Below are 21,350 nucleotides of genomic sequence, written 5' to 3' on the forward strand. Positions count from 1 at the left end.
TCCCTCGCGACCGATCCCCACGGCGATCGAAAGGTTGAATTTTTTTCCACGAAAATAAAAGCCACGAGGTTTCGACGCGACAACCGTGAAGACGGTTTCGCAGTTGCCAGTATACCGAACTACGGAATAACTGCGCGAGGATCCCGCGACTTTGCGCATAGGGAGGGCGGGGATCTCGCAACGGGAATCTCTAACGAACTCGATGCGAGAGGGAGGCTGGCGGCGAGGGGTGAATTTTTCCAGGGACGTCGCGCGACCTTCGGCGTACCGCGGCGTTAGCCGAAAAAAGGGGCGGGAAAATTTCCGCGGGCTTTTCGACGAAATAGAAAAACAAAAAACAAACGAACGAACCCTCCGGATCCACCCCGCTCTTTTTTCCACCTACTTTCGGGTCCGGAAATTCTCGAAATCGTCGAGCTTTTTTTCGACCCAATTTCGAGGAAGGTCATTTTCGTCATTGGAAATTTTTCTCTCAAAGAACGCGACGACGCCGATTAGCGATCCGCGCCCCTCACCGTGTCGGTTATCCGGTTCCATTTTCTCGCGGTTTCGCGCTAATCGCCGCGCCGATATCGATCCCCTCGGCCGGGCCCTCATCGTGCGCCCTGTTCGTCCGGCCCTGGGGGTCGGTTGTTCGGGGGTTGTGGCTGCGTGGGCAGCGCCGAGAAACGGCGATGTAGCGTCGATATCTCGCTCTATACGAGGTGGTGGCGTAGCGGCGCCACGCGGGGGCGGTATACGAAAGGGGTGCCGCGTGCCGCTGCCTCCGGGTGGCGACGGGAGGCGAAGAGCGAGCCGGGGGCGGGCGGGGGGGAGGAGGCGGGAGGGAGGAAGAAGAAGGAAGAAGGGAGAGAGTTTCGCGCGTGGAATTAATCGATACGACGACCGATATGTATTATGTACCTACTCGGCGAAATGTCGCCGCGGCGCTACCGCCGCTCGTTCGCTCGCTCGCTCGCTCGCTCGCTCCGAGTTACGACGTACGTTAAGAGAGAGACGCGCGACTACGACGACGATCGTCCATTCGCCGTTTCTTAGCCGGAAACCGGAGGACGGAACGAACAAAATATTACCGCGCGACAACACCGAGAATCCGAACACCGACGCACGGGCGGAACGAAAATTTCGCAAAAACGACGCGCGGCGAAACCCGCGAAACTTCGCTCGCTCGAGTCGAAGGCTTGGCGGGGGTGGTCGGCGGCCTCGTATCTACTTTTTTTTTTCCTTTTTTTTTGTTTCTTTCTTTCACGAGTACACCGCCGGTTTTTTTTTTACCGTGTAAAATCGATATCCCTCGCGTATCTACGACGTTACATATGTACCTATACACTCGACGCTCCGCATTTATCTATAAATCATAAATCCGTGTGCTTCGACCACGCGATTATGTAAGTTCGAGAAAAGAAAAAAAAAAAAAAACAGAACAGAACAGAACAGAAGAGTCTCGATGCGAACGAAGAAAAGTTTTAGCGGGAAACTTCTAATTTTTTTTTTCTTTCTTTCTTTTTTTTTTTCATATTCCTCCTCACACCCTTCTCGCGATCTGCGGGATCGAGGCCCTTTTAATCCATACGTTGAGGGGAGCGGAGCGAAGTAGGAGGGGTGGGGGGGTAGAAAAACCGGTGGCGTTAAAGGGTCCGGGCAACATGTGATCGTTCGAAATTTTTCGTGGCGGTGGGGGGCGGAGGGGCGCCCCTGCGGACCGCGCGCAGAGTTCGCTGCGAGAGGGTCACGCGGGGTTCCCCCGTACCGATGGTTTCGTAGCCGCGATACGGCTGCCCCATGCCTGCCTTCGTACGGTGGTCGTTGTAACGCTGCCCCCTCGCAAAGGCTGCGGCATTAACGTTGCATTTCGGTCATGGAGGGGGCCCCCAAAGGTCGGGGCGAGGTGCTCACCTGCCGCCAGGTGCTAACTGAAACCATCTGCACGGCCGAACCGGGCCCGACTGGTCCCACTTCGGGCCTCGCACTCGGTTTTCATCGTTGTGTACTCCCATGTGTCGTGCACATCGTCGCACATGACACACGTTTCGTTATAATGAATACGTACGTGCACGGTATACCTGCATACGATTAAACGTCAACCGAAATGAGCGCCAGTTTTTCTTTTCATACGTCTTCTTTTACTTTCTTCTTCATATTTTTTTTTTTTTTTTTTTGTCGTCTTTCTTCCTTTTTCATTTTACCACGACCTTCGCTTCTTCTTTTTCATCTGGATCGCGCGCTCTCCGACGATTGATTTTATTGGACGCGCGCTTAGGAGGGTCGAATTTTGCGCGGGAAACGAAAGGAGTTTGTCCTGTTGTTTTTTTTTTTTTTTTTTTTCTCGCTTTTCAGCGATAACGTTACGTACGCAGGGTAATCGAAAACCGCATCGTCTACGCACAATTGAGAGATGATAAAATAGCAGTTGATTTTTTGTTTTCGATTTTATTCTTCTTCGAGTACTTGCGCGTAGGTGCGGTACACGTTATGCGTGTGATGTACGTTCGAGTACAGGTTATTTGGTATCGTATTTTATTACACGTTGATTACACATGCGGCGATATTATAAATCAGATATCGCGATCGTTGAGGAACGATGCCGAGCAATATCGTGATGTAGACACTAGAATATAGGCATGTAGAATATTATTTAAACATTCAGATTTCAAATTTTATTCAATAGCAATTGGAATATGATAATAATTAGAAACTCTGAACTATGATTATCGTTCAGAGATAGCGAAGCGATTGGATGTCGGTAGATAATTATGAAAATTCAATCGAATTCAGCACCGATTGTTATGCTCATCTCCTCCGAAACAATTCTCGTCTGATGGTACCATCGATTCGTGTCCAATACGACTGTGAACATTTTTCAACAAAAAAAGTTCGTCAAGTTATTTTTGAAAGCTGACTCGAAATCCTGAAACTTGGAGATTTCATTTGTGTTTCTAGCAGAACGAGAAAAACAAAATTTTTGTAAATACTTTTTGCACTCACTTATTTCGCCGGGTTTTACGGTGACCGTCATACGATTGCAAGTGTAATGACATTCTCTCGGTGGTTCTAATATCCAAAGTTTCTCTCCTTTCAGTTGAGCCTGCCACGAAGGATGTTCCACGTCGTCGACCTTTGGAAGAAAAAAAAACGATTCAACAACGAAAATTGTATCGGATTTCAAACTTCCCGCCGATAAGTACGCTGTTACCGACGGTTAATAACAACGAGACGAGAGAGGGTTGAAAAATTGGATGCATGGAATCGATTGAAAAAAGGTGAGTGAACTTTTTGGTTTCCTTTTTTGGAAAATCCATCGTCAAAATTGCTTCCTTGTTTTTTATTCCGAATATGTCGAGAAAGATGATTCATTTTTTTCACTCACGTGCATGTGCGCCCCGTATCCGGAACTACCCATAAAAATCCAATCGGTCTTTTCGCTCTCCGCTGTTGCCGGTAGAAAGTAAGGGGTGTCGTAATGTTGTCTCAAAACGGTACCGATCTCCTCGTTGCAGTTGCTCCTGAATTATTTTCGAATCGGATTTTGAGAACGAAAATTTGAAAAAATTATTTCCCGCATGCATCTCGATTACTTACCATCCGACGTACCAAGGGGCGGTACCGGATTGTTGCAGGGCGCGACTTGTGCTCATGTTGAAAACTTCCTGAAGATTCTTGAAGCCCGTTTTGTACGGGAAAAACTGACAGTTTCCTTTTTGGCCGTCGTAAAGGGATTTGAAAAACGAGTAAGAGAATACCTTAGGCGCTGTCCAATTCGTCGTTGCATCCGTAATTACTACCGGTCGTCCGGAATACGCGTAGCTGTGTGTCATTTCATTATTTTTATTCATTTTTTTTTCCATTCGTTGAAAAGTTATTCGTACTTCGAAAATTTTAATCTCATTCCTTTTCATCTTCTTAACAGGTAAAAATTCTCACCGGACTTCGAAATGCGCTGGATCAATTTTCGAAACTTTGTCAACCTGTTGAATATCCAAACACATCGAACAGTCTTCCGGAGGTCTGAAGATTTGGTGAACAGCGGAAGGGATGTCGACTAAACACTTTTAGAAGAAGAGAGTAAGTGAATAAATATTTTTTCACTCAAAGTGTCGAGGATCTTTTAGTTTTTCGAGTCAAAATTCTCATACCTTATCGCGTCGCGAAGGACACAGATAATTTTTGTTGCGATACAAAACTGCGACAAACAATAGTAAGACGACGATCAGGTGCTTTTTTGACGGTAAAAATTTGACTTTGCGCAAACTCGCGTAAGCTTTCAAATGAGATTTCGCACGCGTGGTTAAACCGACTTTCTCCAAGTTCATGAGTATTTCGAAAAGCTGCTTTTTCGCGATCTCGAAGGAAGCTCCGCGACCTTCACAGTTGTTGATGTCGATATTCCTGCCGCCGCAGGAACGCAGCTTCTCATTTCTGTCCGCCATCGAGTTGAGCTCAGGAAATACTGTCGCCGTCGACACCGCGAGCAACCATCTCTGCGCCTCTTCGATACCAAAAAGGTTGCCACCACTTCCATCGCCACCTTTCAATATCGTATTATCCGCAAACTCAGGTGATTTTTTCCGTTTTTTTTTTTCTCTCTCTTCTTCATTCGGGTCACCGGTTGCGATTAGGCACCATAAATTCCGCACCAGCTCCTAATCCGTGCAAACTTCGCATGCCCTTAAAAACCTCGGAGCGGACAAATTTTTTTTTTTTTTTTTCATTACATTTTTACGCGTTCTGCGGTTTCTTCCGGGATGCATCGAAAAATTTTTGTTTAAAGTAAACGGAAGAGAAAAATGATATTCGAACGTTTGTTACGGTGCAGATCGGACTTCTTATCTCACCGCGCAGCTACGGTCGAGACTTTTTAGCACATGACTGACTCGATAAAATATACGATCACTGCCAACTCAACCTTGAACTTACAAAGAGCGATCATTTTACGGTGGAGACTTGGAACTGTTCGGTTCTCCGTACAAACCACTGCAGCATATATTTCATTTTTGAGGATCCTTTTTTCTCTCTCTTTTTTGCTTTGAAACGCGTATCGAATGAAACCGAATTGGGATTTCGATTGATCAATTTTTCATCGATAAATGGGAAATAGTTATTAATTTTCTATTCGATTTGATGTTATTTTCTTGTCTCTTGGCGAAACCGATGGAAATGTGGAGAATTTCTAACGGCTTGAATGAATATAAACCGTTGATTACGAAATAAATTGCCGTTCGAGATTGTCAATTTGCAATTGTAAAATTCCACCTCGAATCGCAACTCTGGCTGGTAACTAAATTTACGAATCCGCCATTGGCAGATGAACGTATTTCTCGAAACAGATCGTCCGCGCTCCGATCCTTTCAATTCCCATTCTATTTCCAGAAGAACTTTCCATCCCCTATGACCTTAGGTGAAAAAAGAAATCCGTGGCCGCGCGAATAATGTGTAAAAATTTACTGAAATTTATGGTCTATCTGAGTCAAAAATACGCAAATTTGAATATTTAGGTTATTTTGTGATTTGAATAATCTACCAAATCATCGATTTCGGCATGTTGTACTGTTAATTAGTCATGTACCGCCCGGGCTACCCTTCACTTCGTACAAAGAAAATGAAAATATCTTCTGAATTTGAGGGGTTGTAAACAGTGGCGCCATCCCTCGGATTTTAGGGGAACCACGTCAGGGGTTGCCGCATGCAACCATGATGCAACTGAATGCAAATAGTTTGTTCGTTAATAAAGTTGTAAACTTTAATACCATCGTTCAGGTTTTCAGAGAAATACTGTAGGATCACATGAGGGTAAATCAACTTTATCCAGGTGATCGAAAAGCTTAGAGTAAATGAATTTAGCGCTAGTAGGGGTATGAGAGTATCGTCATTCGAAAGACATTAAAAATCCGGAAGGTGGTTCTAACATTCGTGCCCCGTGAATTTGAAAGATATCTTTGTTTTCGGAACTGATGTGTGATTTCCAGTTGCTTAGTTGTTATCGATGCCCTAAAAGACCCATTTTTAATTTCCGAACTCGGATTTGTAATAGAAAAATGAAGGCTATAGGCATCCTTAATTTTCTACTCGGCAGAGCGATGATTTGCGATTACTCGATCAATTTTCTGGATAGAATTATTTGACTCTCAGATTCGAAATGTTGAAATTGGAATGCATGAGTATATGGTATCTAGATGTATGAAAGAGATTATGAATTTTTATCCCTAATTTCGAGAACTTCCTGAGGACGGAGGCTGTTAGCGTGTATTTGAGGTATGGAAAAGAGTAGTTGAAGAACAATTTCGGTACGCTTTTCTCAGGACTTCTGATCTCGAAAACAGGAATCTGTCGAATGAATTGGTTTAGGCGTGATGTTTTCTGAGATAACATAATTTTTCGAAAGTTGCATTCTACATTTATCAAGATTACTCACCCCCGTCTATTTTTATTTTTTCAGAAGACGAACGTGCAAATTATGAAGAAGTCTGGCCCCTCATCGGAGGTATTGAGATTTCCTCAGAGCATCTACAAATCGTATCATCATGTGTACAACATAGATGATTTGTAGAAATAAGCTTATATTTTTTATCGAAAACTACCAGATTATTGAAACAATGTCGATTGAAATGAGAACATAGTCCAAACTAATTGATATAAATCGGTCATGATATATTGTATAAACGTACTGTATAAGTAATAATATTTGATTGTGAGTTATCGAATAACAAATCAAATGTGATTGGAAATATAGGGATTGTGAGCATGATTGTTGGTATTGCAAGCACACTATTTTAGGTTATTATGAATAAAATCAGTAATCTTCGAGATATGTATTTTGAAAAGTTGATTGATCAATAAACCTGAACAACTACGAATATACAACCGTTGAATTACTATCCATCACCATCATTTACATCTCATTAGCCGAATCGTCAAAACATCATATGTTTGCATGCAGGACCCGACATGTGCATTCATGAGCATTCGATCATGTTTTCGCACATGCCAAAACCAAGAACGTAAATCTCCAGAATACCGGCTCTGAAAATTGAAAGTTTGTCGAAAAGTGGAGATTTGTATCAGGAGAACAGGAATCCCAAAGAGGTGGTCCGAAACTTGGTGCCTAATAGGGTGCAAGCGTTCCACCCTGTTGATTTATTCCTATAATGAAAAAAGGAGCAACTGATGCATTGCAGGACTGACTGCATGCATGCCTGTGTCTTTGATCGTTCAATCATGCTTCGAATCAAGAGTGATAATGCAGAGCTCTAGATTGCCGGCCCTGAAAATTGAAAGTTTGTCGAAAAGTGGAGATTTGTATCAGGAGAACAGGAATCCCGAGGAGGTGGTCCGAAACTTGGTGCCTCATCATGTGCATGCATTCAATCCTTCGTGATCATCTCTAGTACGATAGAGAGAGCGACTTATTCTTTGTACAACTGACTGTATGCCCGCTCGTGTATTTATTTATTCAATAAATCGTAGATACAAGAGGAAAAGAATGATTTCTAGCTTTATAACAGCGATTCCATAGTATAGCACTCAGACCAAAAAATTCCCAGGTATCAGGAGAACAGAAAAACCGAAGAGGTATTTCGGTATTTAGAATTTAGGCTCAAATTTTTCTAGGTATCAGGAGAACAGGAAAACCGAGGAGGTATTCCGACACCTGGTGCCTGATAGGGTGCATGCGTTTTACCCTGTTTATTTATTCCTATAATGAAAGAAAGAGCAACTGATGCATTGCAGGACTGACTGCATGCATGCCTGTGTCTTTGATCGTTCAATCATGCTTCGAATCAAGAGTGATAATGCAGAGCTCTAGATTGCCGGCCCTGAAAATTGAAAGTTTGTCGAAAAGTGGAGATTTGTATCAGGAGAACAGGAATCCCGAGGAGGTGGTCCGAAACTTGGTGCCTCATCATGTGCATGCATTCAATCCTTCGTGATCATCTCTAGTACGATAAAGAGAGCGACTTATTCTTTGTACAACTGACTGTATGCCCGCTCGTGTATTTATTTATTCAATAAATCGTAGATACAAGAGGAAAAGAATGATTTCTAGCTTTATAACAGCGTTTCCATAGTATAGCACCCAGACCAAAAAATTTCCAGGTATCAGGAGAACAGAAAAACCGAAGAGGTATTTCGGAATTTAGAATTTAGGCCAAAAAATTTTCTAGGTATCAGGAGAACAGGAACACCGAGGAGGTATTCCGAAACCTGGTGCCTGATAGGGTGCATGCGTTTTACCCTGTTTATTTATTCCTATAATGAAAGAAAGAGCAACTGATGCATTGCAGGACTGACTGCATGCATGCCTGTGTCTTCGATCGTTCAATCATGCTTTGAATCAAGAGTGATAATGCAGAGCTCTAGATTGCCGGCCCTGAAAATTGAAAGTTTGTCGAAAAGTGGAGATTTGTATCAGGAGAACAGGAATCCCGAGGAGGTGGTCCGAAACTTGGTGCCTCATCATGTGCATGCATTCAATCCTTTGTGATCATCTCTAGTACGATAGAGAGAGCGACTTATTCTTTGTACAACTGACTGTATGCCCGCTCGTGTATTTATTTATCCAATAAATCGTAGATACAAGAGGAAAAGAATGATTTCTAGCTTTATAACAGCGTTTCCATAGTATAGCACCCAGACCAAAAAATTTCCAGGTATCAGGAGAACAGAAAAACCGAAGAGGTATTTCGGAATTTAGAATTTAGGCCAAAAAATTTTCTAGGTATCAGGAGAACAGGAAAACCGAGGAGGTATTCCGAAACCTGGTGCCTGACAGGGTGCATGCGTTTTACCCTGTTTATTTATTCCTATAATGAAAGAAAGAGCAACTGATGCATTGCAGGACTGACTGCATGCATGCCTGTGTCTTTGATCGTTCAATCATGCTTCGAATCAAGAGTGATAATGCAGAGCTCTAGATTGCCGGCCCTGAAAATTGAAAGTTTGTCGAAAAGTGGAGATTTGTATCAGGAGAACAGGAATCCCGAGGAGGTGGTCCGAAACTTGGTGCCTCATCATGTGCATGCATTCAATCCTTCGTGATCATCTCTAGTACGATAAAGAGAGCGACTTATTCTTTGTACAACTGACTGTATGCCCGCTCGTGTATTTATTTATTCAATAAATCGTAGATACAAGAGGAAAAGAATGATTTCTAGCTCTATAACAGCGTTTCCATAGTATAGCACCCAGACCAAAAAATTTCCAGGTATCAGGAGAACAGAAAAACCGAAGAGGTATTTCGGAATTTAGAATTTAGGCCAAAAAATTTTCTAGGTATCAGGAGAACAGGAAAACCGAGGAGGTATTCCGAAACCTGGTGCCTGACAGGGTGCATGCGTTTTACCCTGTTTATTTATTCCTATAATGAAAGAAAGAGCAACTGATGCATTGCAGGACTGACTGCATGCATGCCTGTGTCTTTGATTGTTCAATCATGCTTCGAATCAAGAGTGATAATGCAGAGCTCTAGATTGCCGGCCCTGAAAATTGAAAGTTTGTCGAAAAGTGGAGATTTGTATCAGGAGAACAGGAATCCCGAGGAGGTGGTCCGAAACTTGGTGCCTCATCATGTGCATGCATTCAATCCTTCGTGATCATCTCTAGTACGATAAAGAGAGCGACTTATTCTTTGTACAACTGACTGTATGCCCGCTCGTGTATTTATTTATTCAATAAATCGTAGATACAAGAGGAAAAGAATGATTTCTAGCTTTATAACAGCGTTTCCATAGTATAGCACCCAGACCAAAAAATTTCCAGGTATCAGGAGAACAGAAAAACCGAAGAGGTATTTCGGAATTTAGAATTTAGGCCAAAAAATTTTCTAGGTATCAGGAGAACAGGAACACCGAGGAGGTATTCCGAAACCTGGTGCCTGATAGGGTGCATGCGTTTTACCCTGTTTATTTATTCCTATAATGAAAGAAAGAGCAACTGATGCATTGCAGGACTGACTGCATGCATGCCTGTGTCTTCGATCGTTCAATCATGCTTTGAATCAAGAGTGATAATGCAGAGCTCTAGATTGCCGGCCCTGAAAATTGAAAGTTTGTCGAAAAGTGGACATTTGTATCAGGAGAACAGGAATCCCGAGGAGGTGGTCCGAAACTTGGTGCCTCATCATGTGCATGCATTCAATCCTTTGTGATCATCTCTAGTACGATAGAGAGAGCGACTTATTCTTTGTACAACTGACTGTATGCCCGCTCGTGTATTTATTTATCCAATAAATCGTAGATACAAGAGGAAAAGAATGATTCCTAGCTTTATAACAGCGTTTCCATAGTATAGCACCCAGACCAAAAAATTTCCAGGTATCAGGAGAACAGAAAAACCGAAGAGGTATTCCGGAATTTAGAATTTAGGCCAAAAAATTTTCTAGGTATCAGGAGAACAGGAAAACCGAGGAGGTATTCCGAAACCTGGTGCCTGACAGGGTGCATGCGTTTTACCCTGTTTATTTATTCCTATAATGAAAGAAAGAGCAACTGATGCATTGCAGGACTGACTGCATGCATGCCTGTGTCTTTGATCGTTCAATCATGCTTCGAATCAAGAGTGATAATGCAGAGCTCTAGATTGCCGGCCCTGAAAATTGAAAGTTTGTCGAAAAGTGGAGATTTGTATCAGGAGAACAGGAATCCCGAGGAGGTGGTCCGAAACTTGGTGCCTCATCATGTGCATGCATTCAATCCTTCGTGATCATCTCTAGTACGATAAAGAGAGCGACTTATTCTTTGTACAACTGACTGTATGCCCGCTCGTGTATTTATTTATTCAATAAATCGTAGATACAAGAGGAAAAGAATGATTTCTAGCTTTATAACAGCGTTTCCATAGTATAGCACCCAGACCAAAAAATTTCCAGGTATCAGGAGAACAGAAAAACCGAGGAGGTATTTCGGAATTTAGAATTTAGGCCAAAAAATTTTCTAGGTATCAGGAGAACAGGAACACCGAGGAGGTATTCCGAAACCTGGTGCCTGACAGGGTGCATGCGTTTTACCCTGTTTATTTATTCCTATAATGAAAGAAAGAGCAACTGATGCATTGCAGGACTGACTGCATGCATGCCTGTGTCTTCGATCGTTCAATCATGCTTTGAATCAAGAGTGATAATGCAGAGCTCTAGATTGCCGGCCCTGAAAATTGAAAGTTTGTCGAAAAGTGGAGATTTGTATCAGGAGAACAGGAATCCCGAGGAGGTGGTCCGAAACTTGGTGCCTCATCATGTGCATGCATTCAATCCTTCGTGATCATCTCTAGTACGATAGAGAGAGCGACTTATTCTTTGTACAACTGACTGTATGCCCGCTCGTGTATTTATTTATTCAATAAATTGTAGATACAAGAGGAAAAGAATGATTTCTAGCTTTATAACAGCGATTCCATAGTATAGCACTGAGACCAAAAAATTCCCAGGTATCAGGAGAACAGAAAAACCGAAGAGGTATTTCGGAATTTAGAATTTAGGCCAAAAAATTTTCTAGGTATCAGGAGAACAGGAAAACCGAGGAGGTATTCCGAAACCTGGTGCCTGACAGGGTGCATGCGTTTTACCCTGTTTATTTATTCCTATAATGAAAGAAAGAGCAACTGATGCATTGCAGGACTGACTGCATGCATGCCTGTGTCTTTGATCGTTCAATCATGCTTCGAATCAAGAGTGATAATGCAGAGCTCTAGATTGCCGGCCCTGAAAATTGAAAGTTTGTCGAAAAGTGGAGATTTGTATCAGGAGAACAGGAATCCCGAGGAGGTGGTCCGAAACTTGGTGCCTCATCATGTGCATGCATTCAATCCTTCGTGATCATCTCTAGTACGATAGAGAGAGCGACTTATTCTTTGTACAACTGACTGTATGCCCGCTCGTGTATTTATTTATCCAATAAATCGTAGATACAAGAGGAAAAGAATGATTTCTAGCTTTATAACAGCGTTTCCATAGTATAGCACCCAGACCAAAAAATTTCCAGGTATCAGGAGAACAGAAAAACCGAAGAGGTATTTCGGAATTTAGAATTTAGGCCAAAAAATTTTCTAGGTATCAGGAGAACAGGAACACCGAGAAGGTATTCCGAAACCTGGTGCCTGATAGGGTGCATGCGTTTTACCCTGTTTATTTATTCCTATAATGAAAGAAAGAGCAACTGATGCATTGCAGGACTGACTGCATGCATGCCTGTGTCTTCGATCGTTCAATCATGCTTTGAATCAAGAGTGATAATGCAGAGCTCTAGATTGCCGGCCCTGAAAATTGAAAGTTTGTCGAAAAGTGGACATTTGTATCAGGAGAACAGGAATCCCGAGGAGGTGGTCCGAAACTTGGTGCCTCATCATGTGCATGCATTCAATCCTTTGTGATCATCTCTAGTACGATAGAGAGAGCGACTTATTCTTTGTACAACTGACTGTATGCCCGCTCGTGTATTTATTTATCCAATAAATCGTAGATACAAGAGGAAAAGAATGATTCCTAGCTTTATAACAGCGTTTCCATAGTATAGCACCCAGACCAAAAAATTTCCAGGTATCAGGAGAACAGAAAAACCGAAGAGGTATTTCGGAATTTAGAATTTAGGCCAAAAAATTTTCTAGGTATCAGGAGAACAGGAAAACCGAGGAGGTATTCCGAAACCTGGTGCCTGACAGGGTGCATGCGTTTTACCCTGTTTATTTATTCCTATAATGAAAGAAAGAGCAACTGATGCATTGCAGGACTGACTGCATGCATGCCTGTGTCTTTGATCGTTCAATCATGCTTCGAATCAAGAGTGATAATGCAGAGCTCTAGATTGCCGGCCCTGAAAATTGAAAGTTTGTCGAAAAGTGGAGATTTGTATCAGGAGAACAGGAATCCCGAGGAGGTGGTCCGAAACTTGGTGCCTCATCATGTGCATGCATTCAATCCTTCGTGATCATCTCTAGTACGATAAAGAGAGCGACTTATTCTTTGTACAACTGACTGTATGCCCGCTCGTGTATTTATTTATTCAATAAATCGTAGATACAAGAGGAAAAGAATGATTTCTAGCTTTATAACAGCGTTTCCATAGTATAGCACCCAGACCAAAAAATTTCCAGGTATCAGGAGAACAGAAAAACCGAAGAGGTATTTCGGAATTTAGAATTTAGGCCAAAAAATTTTCTAGGTATCAGGAGAACAGGAACACCGAGGAGGTATTCCGAAACCTGGTGCCTGATAGGGTGCATGCGTTTTACCCTGTTTATTTATTCCTATAATGAAAGAAAGAGCAACTGATGCATTGCAGGACTGACTGCATGCATGCCTGTGTCTTCGATCGTTCAATCATGCTTTGAATCAAGAGTGATAATGCAGAGCTCTAGATTGCCGGCCCTGAAAATTGAAAGTTTGTCGAAAAGTGGAGATTTGTATCAGGAGAACAGGAATCCCGAGGAGGTGGTCCGAAACTTGGTGCCTCATCATGTGCATGCATTCAATCCTTCGTGATCATCTCTAGTACGATAGAGAGAGCGACTTATTCTTTGTACAACTGACTGTATGCCCGCTCGTGTATTTATTTATTCAATAAATTGTAGATACAAGAGGAAAAGAATGATTTCTAGCTTTATAACAGCGATTCCATAGTATAGCACTGAGACCAAAAAATTCCCAGGTATCAGGAGAACAGAAAAACCGAAGAGGTATTTCGGAATTTAGAATTTAGGCCAAAAAATTTTCTAGGTATCAGGAGAACAGGAAAACCGAGGAGGTATTCCGAAACCTGGTGCCTGACAGGGTGCATGCGTTTTACCCTGTTTATTTATTCCTATAATGAAAGAAAGAGCAACTGATGCATTGCAGGACTGACTGCATGCATGCCTGTGTCTTTGATCGTTCAATCATGCTTCGAATCAAGAGTGATAATGCAGAGCTCTAGATTGCCGGCCCTGAAAATTGAAAGTTTGTCGAAAAGTGGAGATTTGTATCAGGAGAACAGGAATCCCGAGGAGGTGGTCCGAAACTTGGTGCCTCATCATGTGCATGCATTCAATCCTTCGTGATCATCTCTAGTACGATAGAGAGAGCGACTTATTCTTTGTACAACTGACTGTATGCCCGCTCGTGTATTTATTTATCCAATAAATCGTAGATACAAGAGGAAAAGAATGATTTCTAGCTTTATAACAGCGTTTCCATAGTATAGCACCCAGACCAAAAAATTTCCAGGTATCAGGAGAACAGAAAAACCGAAGAGGTATTTCGGAATTTAGAATTTAGGCCAAAAAATTTTCTAGGTATCAGGAGAACAGGAAAACCGAGGAGGTATTCCGAAACCTGGTGCCTGACAGGGTGCATGCGTTTTACCCTGTTTATTTATTCCTATAATGAAAGAAAGAGCAACTGATGCATTGCAGGACTGACTGCATGCATGCCTGTGTCTTTGATCGTTCAATCATGCTTCGAATCAAGAGTGATAATGCAGAGCTCTAGATTGCCGGCCCTGAAAATTGAAAGTTTGTCGAAAAGTGGAGATTTGTATCAGGAGAACAGGTATCCCGAGGAGGTGGTCCGAAACTTGGTGCCTCCTCATGTGCATGCATTCAATACTTCGTGATCATCTCTAGTACGATAAAGAGAGCGACCTATTCTTTGTACAACTGACTGTATGCCCGCTCGTGTATTTATTTATTCAATAAATCGTAGATACAAGAGGAAAAGAATGATTTCTAGCTTTATAACAGCGTTTCCATAGTATAGCACCCAGACCAAAAAATTTCCAGGTATCAGGAGAACAGAAAAACCGAAGAGGTATTTCGGAATTTAGAATTTAGGCCAAAAAATTTTCTAGGTATCAGGAGAACAGGAAAACTGAGGAGGTATTCCGAAACCTCGTGCCTGATAGGGTGCATGCGTTTTACCCTGTTCATTTGATTCTATAATGGAAGAGAGAGCAACTGATGCATTGCAGTACTGACTGCATGCATGCCTGTGTCTTTGATCGTTCAATCATGCTTCGAATTGAGAGTGATAATGCAGAGCTCCAGATTGCCGGCCCTGAAAATTGAAAGTTTGTCGAAAAGTGGAGATTTGTATCAGGAGAACAGGAATCTCGAGGAGGTGGTCCGAAACTTGGTGCCTCATCATGTGCATGCCATTATGTTTATCTCGTTTCACTTTTCTGTCAAATGATTCATGAACCTTGTTTCTCATCCAGAATGTAGATAGTCCTGTCGATGTTAATCGATTCAATAATTGGAGGGGGCTTTGTGTCGATGGATGAATAATAGGGAGAGAATAAATCTTTAACATATTTTCAGGTATATCATGGATTTAATAACACAGAAAAAACTTCTTTACATTGAATATGTCAACAAAGTTTTGATCGAGGGTTACCGTCACATTTCTTTTTTTTTATTCTAGAAAGTACATGATCTTAGGTTACATGATAAATAATGTATCTATTTCATTAGGTTCACAAATATCATGGATTAGACACTCATGTGGATGCACCGACAAATTCTGCGTTGTAGATGCAGAGCTGCTATGAGACTGCTCAAAGTCCTTCTGTGACAGAGAAGAAGAAGGTTATGATCAGGATAAAACCATATCGCAGGAGTATCAAGTGATCAAGTTTTTTGGTAAAGAAAAAGATAGAGAGAGCTATGACAGATTAAATCAGTTCTAGAAACTACAAACGAGCTGTAAGCGACTCACGAGAAAAAGATTCGATCATCTTCGAAATCAACAAAGTTGAAATTTCAAAAAGCTCCTATTTTTTCGAGATTAAATCACTCACCAAACAAAAAATAGTGAAAGCATGTATGATGTTTATTTCCAAAAACAAAAAAGGTGAAATTCCCAAAAATTAAATAGAGCCGGTAGAAAAATTGCAGAGAGAATTTGTGTTCCTTCCAAAAATGAAAATCGATACGAATCTTAGCAGACTTCCAAACCGGATATTTCATACATCGTAACCTCCGAACTGCCAAAGAGCTACGACTGAATGGAAGTCTGGGGTCGGTAATACATTTCCGCCTTTCATGTACACCTCAATTATCGTTATGCAAATTGACTTATGTTTTGCGGAAGGGGCGGGCAGCAGGGGGGTTTGTAGCGAGTGTAGGCTAGGTATTGCACCCCGCAGTGGTGGATATCTGGGTACTTCGCGTCGTAGGGAGTTGCCTTCCGGGTTTACACTGAAAGTTTCACCCCCGTTTCGTCGTTGCGGAAACCACCTCGACGTCGGATTAGAATAAAAGGGATGCTGCAAATATTACACGTCGGATTATACGCGGCTTCCAGCTACGAATGACACGAGAAAAACCAAGTCGACTAACCGGCAAGAAAAAGAAAAGTGGAAATTTGTTTTTCCACGAAATTCCTCGTTAACATCCCCTCCCGTGAAAAATCATCACTTATCACCCCTATGCACCCTATATTGCAATCGTAAATGCATAGGAAAAATTTTCGGTGGGATAGATTAACGTTGTCACATCTGTCATACACGGGGAATTATGATCCTGATCCTTGTACATAATATAGAAAGCAATTCATTTCAACATCTATTTATACATATGTATATGTATAACTGCAGTGTACATAACGGGAGTAAATCAATTCCCCAAAATCCCTATATATATGTATATATATATATACATACAGCACGGTCGGGCCTTCACGGGCACAAAATAGTTCCTGCGCAGGATTATTTCTGTTTATGTCCCCGTTAAACCGATTTTACTCAAGGGGGAGGAATCATACCGTCATTCATTGTGATGCGGACAACCGCTAATAGGTTGTATATTTCGTTCGTCCGAAAAAAAGGAAGCAAAAAAAAAATAAAATAATAATCGAACACACACGATCATCGTGGGGAGAATGGGGTTAAAATGTCCGCAACAAGTTTTCTCACCCCCTTTCATTTTTTATTGTCTTCAATTACCGGGGAGCTTCCCACGTATTCATCGGACTTGCGAGTGCGGCGGAGAATACGAATTTTGAAACGCCGTATAGGATTGTTAGAATTATCCTGCAAAAAGGAGAGTCCGGTATCAAATATTTAATCCATTTCTCAAAGGGCCGGCATCTTTTCTCCCTTTTTTTTTTTACTTCTGTGATCCCGTCAACCGCTGCAGCGAAGAAGCTCTGAGCCCCTATTTTTGTCGAGGGCATTGGCTGGTCAAAAGCGAAATTTTTTCGATCCTCGGAAGACTTGGAATCGACCGCGATCGAATCGAGCGATGAATTCCGATGTTTTTTTTTTCAACCCGAAACTGGGAATAAAAAAGATGGACGAGAGCGAAAAAGCTCAATCTGGATTGCAGGTGGTACACCGCAGTCCCCGCGGTCGTTGTATCCGCGTCTTTGGATACGGAAATAATAAAGGCACCAATCTACAGTGGAGCGCTTAAAGTTTCGCTTGTTTTGTTTAGCGATATTTTTTCGCCAGCAAGATTCTACCTTTAATCAAGATTTCTACCAATTTGCGCGGATGGCGACGGTGCGAAGACAATGCCTATTGTCGTCGTAACTGGTTGGGAGTTCCAAGTGTTCCGACACACAACCAACACACAACCCGCGTTGAAGTACTTTATACAGGGTGAAGAGAAAATTATCGTCCCAAACAAAACTCCGAAAATTCAAACCAAAATTCGACTCCCACTTCCCTCCGATCCAACGAAGACAGAACTCGATCCTCAGAGCTGAAAACGCGTCTCTTTTTCGAGCGAGAGAAAAAAATTAAAAAAAATGGCCGAACGGTTTTTGACGTACAAAAAATTTCGACGAGCCGACGCACTTAAGTTAGAATTAGGGGTAAACTTGTGGAGATGTCATTTTTTTTTTTTTTGGGGATCGATGGGAAGGTTTTTTGGACACCCGTTACGTGACGGATGAGAATGTATACTTTCTCTCATTCCCTTTCTCTCTCTGTACCGAAATCGCGAAGAGGCGCTGCGCGGATGTTCCTATGGGATTTCGCAGAGCCAGTTCCGCTAGTCGCTTTTGCTTCAGTTGAATATCCACTGAGCTACCTTCGAGGCTTTTCATCACAGCAGCCAAAGCAACTACTTCTCAACCACTCGCGCTACGGGTTCCCTCAACTTCAACCGTCTCTTAAGGCTCTTATTTCTTCAGCGTTTCAGCACCCGCCCCGAATAACCTTTCTCTCTCTCTCTCTCTCTCTGTCTCCTTTTTTCCTCCTCCAACTTTCTCTCCCCTCACATATGTTTCTATTCGCTAATTGTGAATTGTCTGATTCCCCCCCCCCTCCCAAATATTTTCAATTCCCCCCACTCTTCGATCTTCTTTACCATGCGAGGGTTAAGAAGGAAAAAAAAGAAGATCGTCCCGAGTAATCCTGAAAAAAAAAATCTTTTTCAAACAAAAAAAAAAGAAAGAAGAAAAAAAAAATGGTACGTCGAACCGTCGCGAGACAGTCCATTTTTGTGGCAATTCGGATGAAGAGTAAGTGCAGTCCGGCGCATCATCGCGATAATCATTGTTACCGTACGCGGATTTTAAGTGGCTTGCAACCGCGCCTCGGAGACTCGAATGTTAGTCGGCGTTGGCTCATCGCCGTTCGTTTTTTCCGCTCCGCACTTTTTTCTAGTTCTCATTCGAGCGGTTCGTGTGTACCGAGGAGAGATGTGTGCACACCTATATACTGAAATTTTCACCCTACCAGGGGGGGGGTAGGTAGGACCCGAACTGCACTCGAGCACAACTCCACTCTAGTCAACTGAAACTCAAGTAGTAAAAGCCAACACCAGTCGTCTGAATTGTAGAGAAAGGATGGTGGAGCGCGGAGCAGGAAGCTAGCTACCGAATGACGCGGTACATACAAACCACTATCCACGTTTGCACTACTACCATCAAGTTTGCCGAGCACCGCCAAGAGGCACCCGCAAGCGAAAGGGTACCAATTTTTTTTTTTCTCTCTTCTTCCTTCGTTTCTTTTTTCCGTTTCACTTTTTTTCTTTCGCCTTTTTTTTTTTTTTTTTGGTTTTTGTTTCGAAGAAGGGATTCGCTCAGCTTCGCACGACTCGTACGAAATCACGCGCGTTTCGCGTCTCGGACTCAAGGCCGAACCGCGAAATCACCCCCAAAATTTCTTTCGAATCTCCGTTCGGAAACGTACCAGATGTACGATTTTTCGATCCTCCTTTTTCACGTCGCGTGTGCGGAGCGCGCGAGTCCGGGCATAGATAGAAAAAAAAAACAACAAAGAAAGAAAAACGAAACTTGGAGAATCTTTACAGAGAAATTTCATATCCTATCGCGTGCGTGTACGCTGTAGTGTTCGGTATATCGCGGTGTTTGTCATTGGTAATGAGATATTTGAATCCATAGAGCCACCCCCGGGGGGATTTTCCGGTCCGTTCGTTACGCGAGAAACTGGCGATACACATTTTCCATCCTCACGTAGACATTTGCGTCGCGTTTGCGTTTACGTTATACGTTATACGTACATACGTACATACGTACATACGTACGTGTCTCTCGTTACAGACGCGTCGCAAGTGATCCCGTTCGAAATAAAGCGTTAGGTGTGTGCGGCGATAGGTCGCGGCGGAATAATTGTCTGCGGGGGTTTCAGTGGTGGTGGTGGGTAGTGGTGGGTGGTGGTGGTGGTGGTGGTGGTGGTGGTAATAGCGGTGGTTGTTAAACCGCGTTTTCTACGTATAATATCCGTTGTACGACGCGCTGATACACACGCGCGTAATTTTCAACGTAAATTCGCGGCTCGACGGCAGACTCGCTTGCATTAATGCGGAGAGCCGGACTACGCTGACGTTGTATTATACCTATACCGCGAAGCCGGGCGCATACGTATACCGCATAAACTGCGAAGAATAATATACACGTGACAAAAACTACGCTCGCTTCTCCTTTTGCTTTTGCAGAATGCTCCAGCTTTTACTCCTGTACCCGCTGACGCTGTCGGCCCTCTCAAGGGACGGGGGACATATTGTTTGGTTCAGTAATTCCTCCCGTTATTTCCACTGTGTTTGCTTTTTATCATTGTAAACCGATATATTGTCTGACGTGTATATATGTAAACCCCCTCCCCTTCCCTCCCTCCTCCGGCCCCCCCTCCCCCTGACTGCCGTGTACATGTACATAAATATATACGTTTACATATACACATATATACATCAATTTATTTATTTGTCCACTGTCCGCATTATTTATCGCATGCATCGCGGACCGTCCGCGCGGAATGACCGTATTAATCAAGAAAGCAAGAAATATTAATTGAAAACAAATTGAGCGATTGCGGCAAAAAACGTCACGTACCTACTCAAGAAATTTGCGAAAGAAGCACAAATTTCGAGGACGATATGGAAGGTGGTTTTTTTTTTTGTGTCTCTTTATTTTCATGGGAAGGAAGAGTAAGTACATTTTTACCGATCTGTCTGGTTTGAAAGAGTCGGAACGTTGATACCGTATGCGGGAAAGGGATCGATGAGATTTCGCGATAAAGTTTTGGAGAAGGTAAAACGAAAAGTTGGTCGTTCGTTGTTTTTCTTTTTTTCAGGTTTTGAGGATCGACGAGACAAAGTGGGTACATATCTCGGTGATGGGTGTCAAATTTTAATGTTTGAGTAGTACGTTGTGTACGGACGCGCGTTTTTCGAGTGTTTGTTCATGGCACCGTCGTCGAATTCGAATCGTTAATCTCTACGGATGTCACATGGCGTGACACGTGTACGAACACCGTGTGCACGTTATGCAGTTATACCGGCTTCGGCAAACAAAATAGAATGGGACTTTGCTCATATAGGTTTTATGCTACAACACTTTACCATCTTATTTGCACACCATTACGACCGAATATCGATTAATTTACCATAAAAGAAGAAGAAAGGAGGAGGAAATCTTCGGGACAAGCTCTTTGAAACAAAAAAAAAAAAACAAACAAATTACAAGATAAACAACCCCCGAGGCTTTTGAAAAAAATTCAAACGTGCACGAGGTGAGTCGAAAACCAAGTTCAGCTGGAACTTCGTTTCACCGTCGAGTTGGGAGTGAAATTTGGGGGGGGGCAAAAGTTGGTCTGGTATCTCAAGTTTACGAAGTAAAAGCAGGTGGAGTTTAAAATGCGAAGGAAGGTTCGGTAATGGGGACGGGAAAGCTCGAGCCTTACGAACACGAAGTGTTCAACCTGACGCCGACCATGAAGTGCTAGTGTCGGCATGATCTGACGACGTCGTTTCTTTCGCGTTTTTCTTGTCAGTCTTTACCAGCCTGTAAGGGCAGTCTCGCGTCGTCTCGAATCGCGACGAATTTTCCCCTCAAACTCCCGCCCACTCCGTCCAGGTACGAATTACCCGCCTCCCCATTGGTCGGATCTTCGGTACCGGCGGTTGGATCTGCGCAACCCGATTAA

The 21,350-nt window shown here is 42.8% G+C and overlaps 1 protein-coding gene and 2 long non-coding RNA genes across 6 annotated transcripts in view; 1 reads left to right on the top strand and 2 right to left on the bottom strand.

The window, feature by feature from the left end:
* Positions 1–6,843, top strand: part of LOC125500876 — a 48,193-nt gene extending 41,350 nt beyond the window's left edge. For all 4 annotated transcript variants that reach the window (XR_007278339.1, XR_007278341.1, XR_007278340.1 and 1 more), the window contains 3 exons: positions 3,080–3,260; positions 3,908–4,062; positions 6,434–6,843. This is a non-coding gene — a long non-coding RNA (uncharacterized LOC125500876). The remainder of the gene's footprint in view (positions 1–3,079; positions 3,261–3,907; positions 4,063–6,433) is intronic.
* LOC105689271 lies at positions 2,337–4,463 on the bottom strand. The gene is made up of 6 exons (XM_012406185.2): positions 4,134–4,463; positions 3,922–4,046; positions 3,580–3,804; positions 3,368–3,503; positions 2,986–3,115; positions 2,337–2,847 (listed from the first exon to the last, which is right to left on the bottom strand). The coding sequence occupies exons 1-6, from the start codon at positions 4,425–4,427 to the stop codon at positions 2,762–2,764; spliced, it is 996 nt and encodes a 331-aa protein (XP_012261608.2). The 5' UTR covers positions 4,428–4,463; the 3' UTR covers positions 2,337–2,761.
* Positions 6,844–15,425: 8,582 nt separating the features above from the next.
* LOC110117072 overlaps positions 15,426–21,350 on the bottom strand; it is a 31,779-nt gene continuing 25,854 nt past the window's right edge. Inside the window, exon 3 of the long non-coding RNA XR_002305763.2 lies at positions 15,426–15,523. This is a non-coding gene — a long non-coding RNA (uncharacterized LOC110117072). The remainder of the gene's footprint in view (positions 15,524–21,350) is intronic.

Source organism: Athalia rosae, chromosome 5 (genome assembly GCF_917208135.1).
Source record: "Athalia rosae chromosome 5, iyAthRosa1.1, whole genome shotgun sequence".
Classification (NCBI taxonomy): domain Eukaryota; kingdom Metazoa; phylum Arthropoda; class Insecta; order Hymenoptera; family Athaliidae; genus Athalia; species Athalia rosae.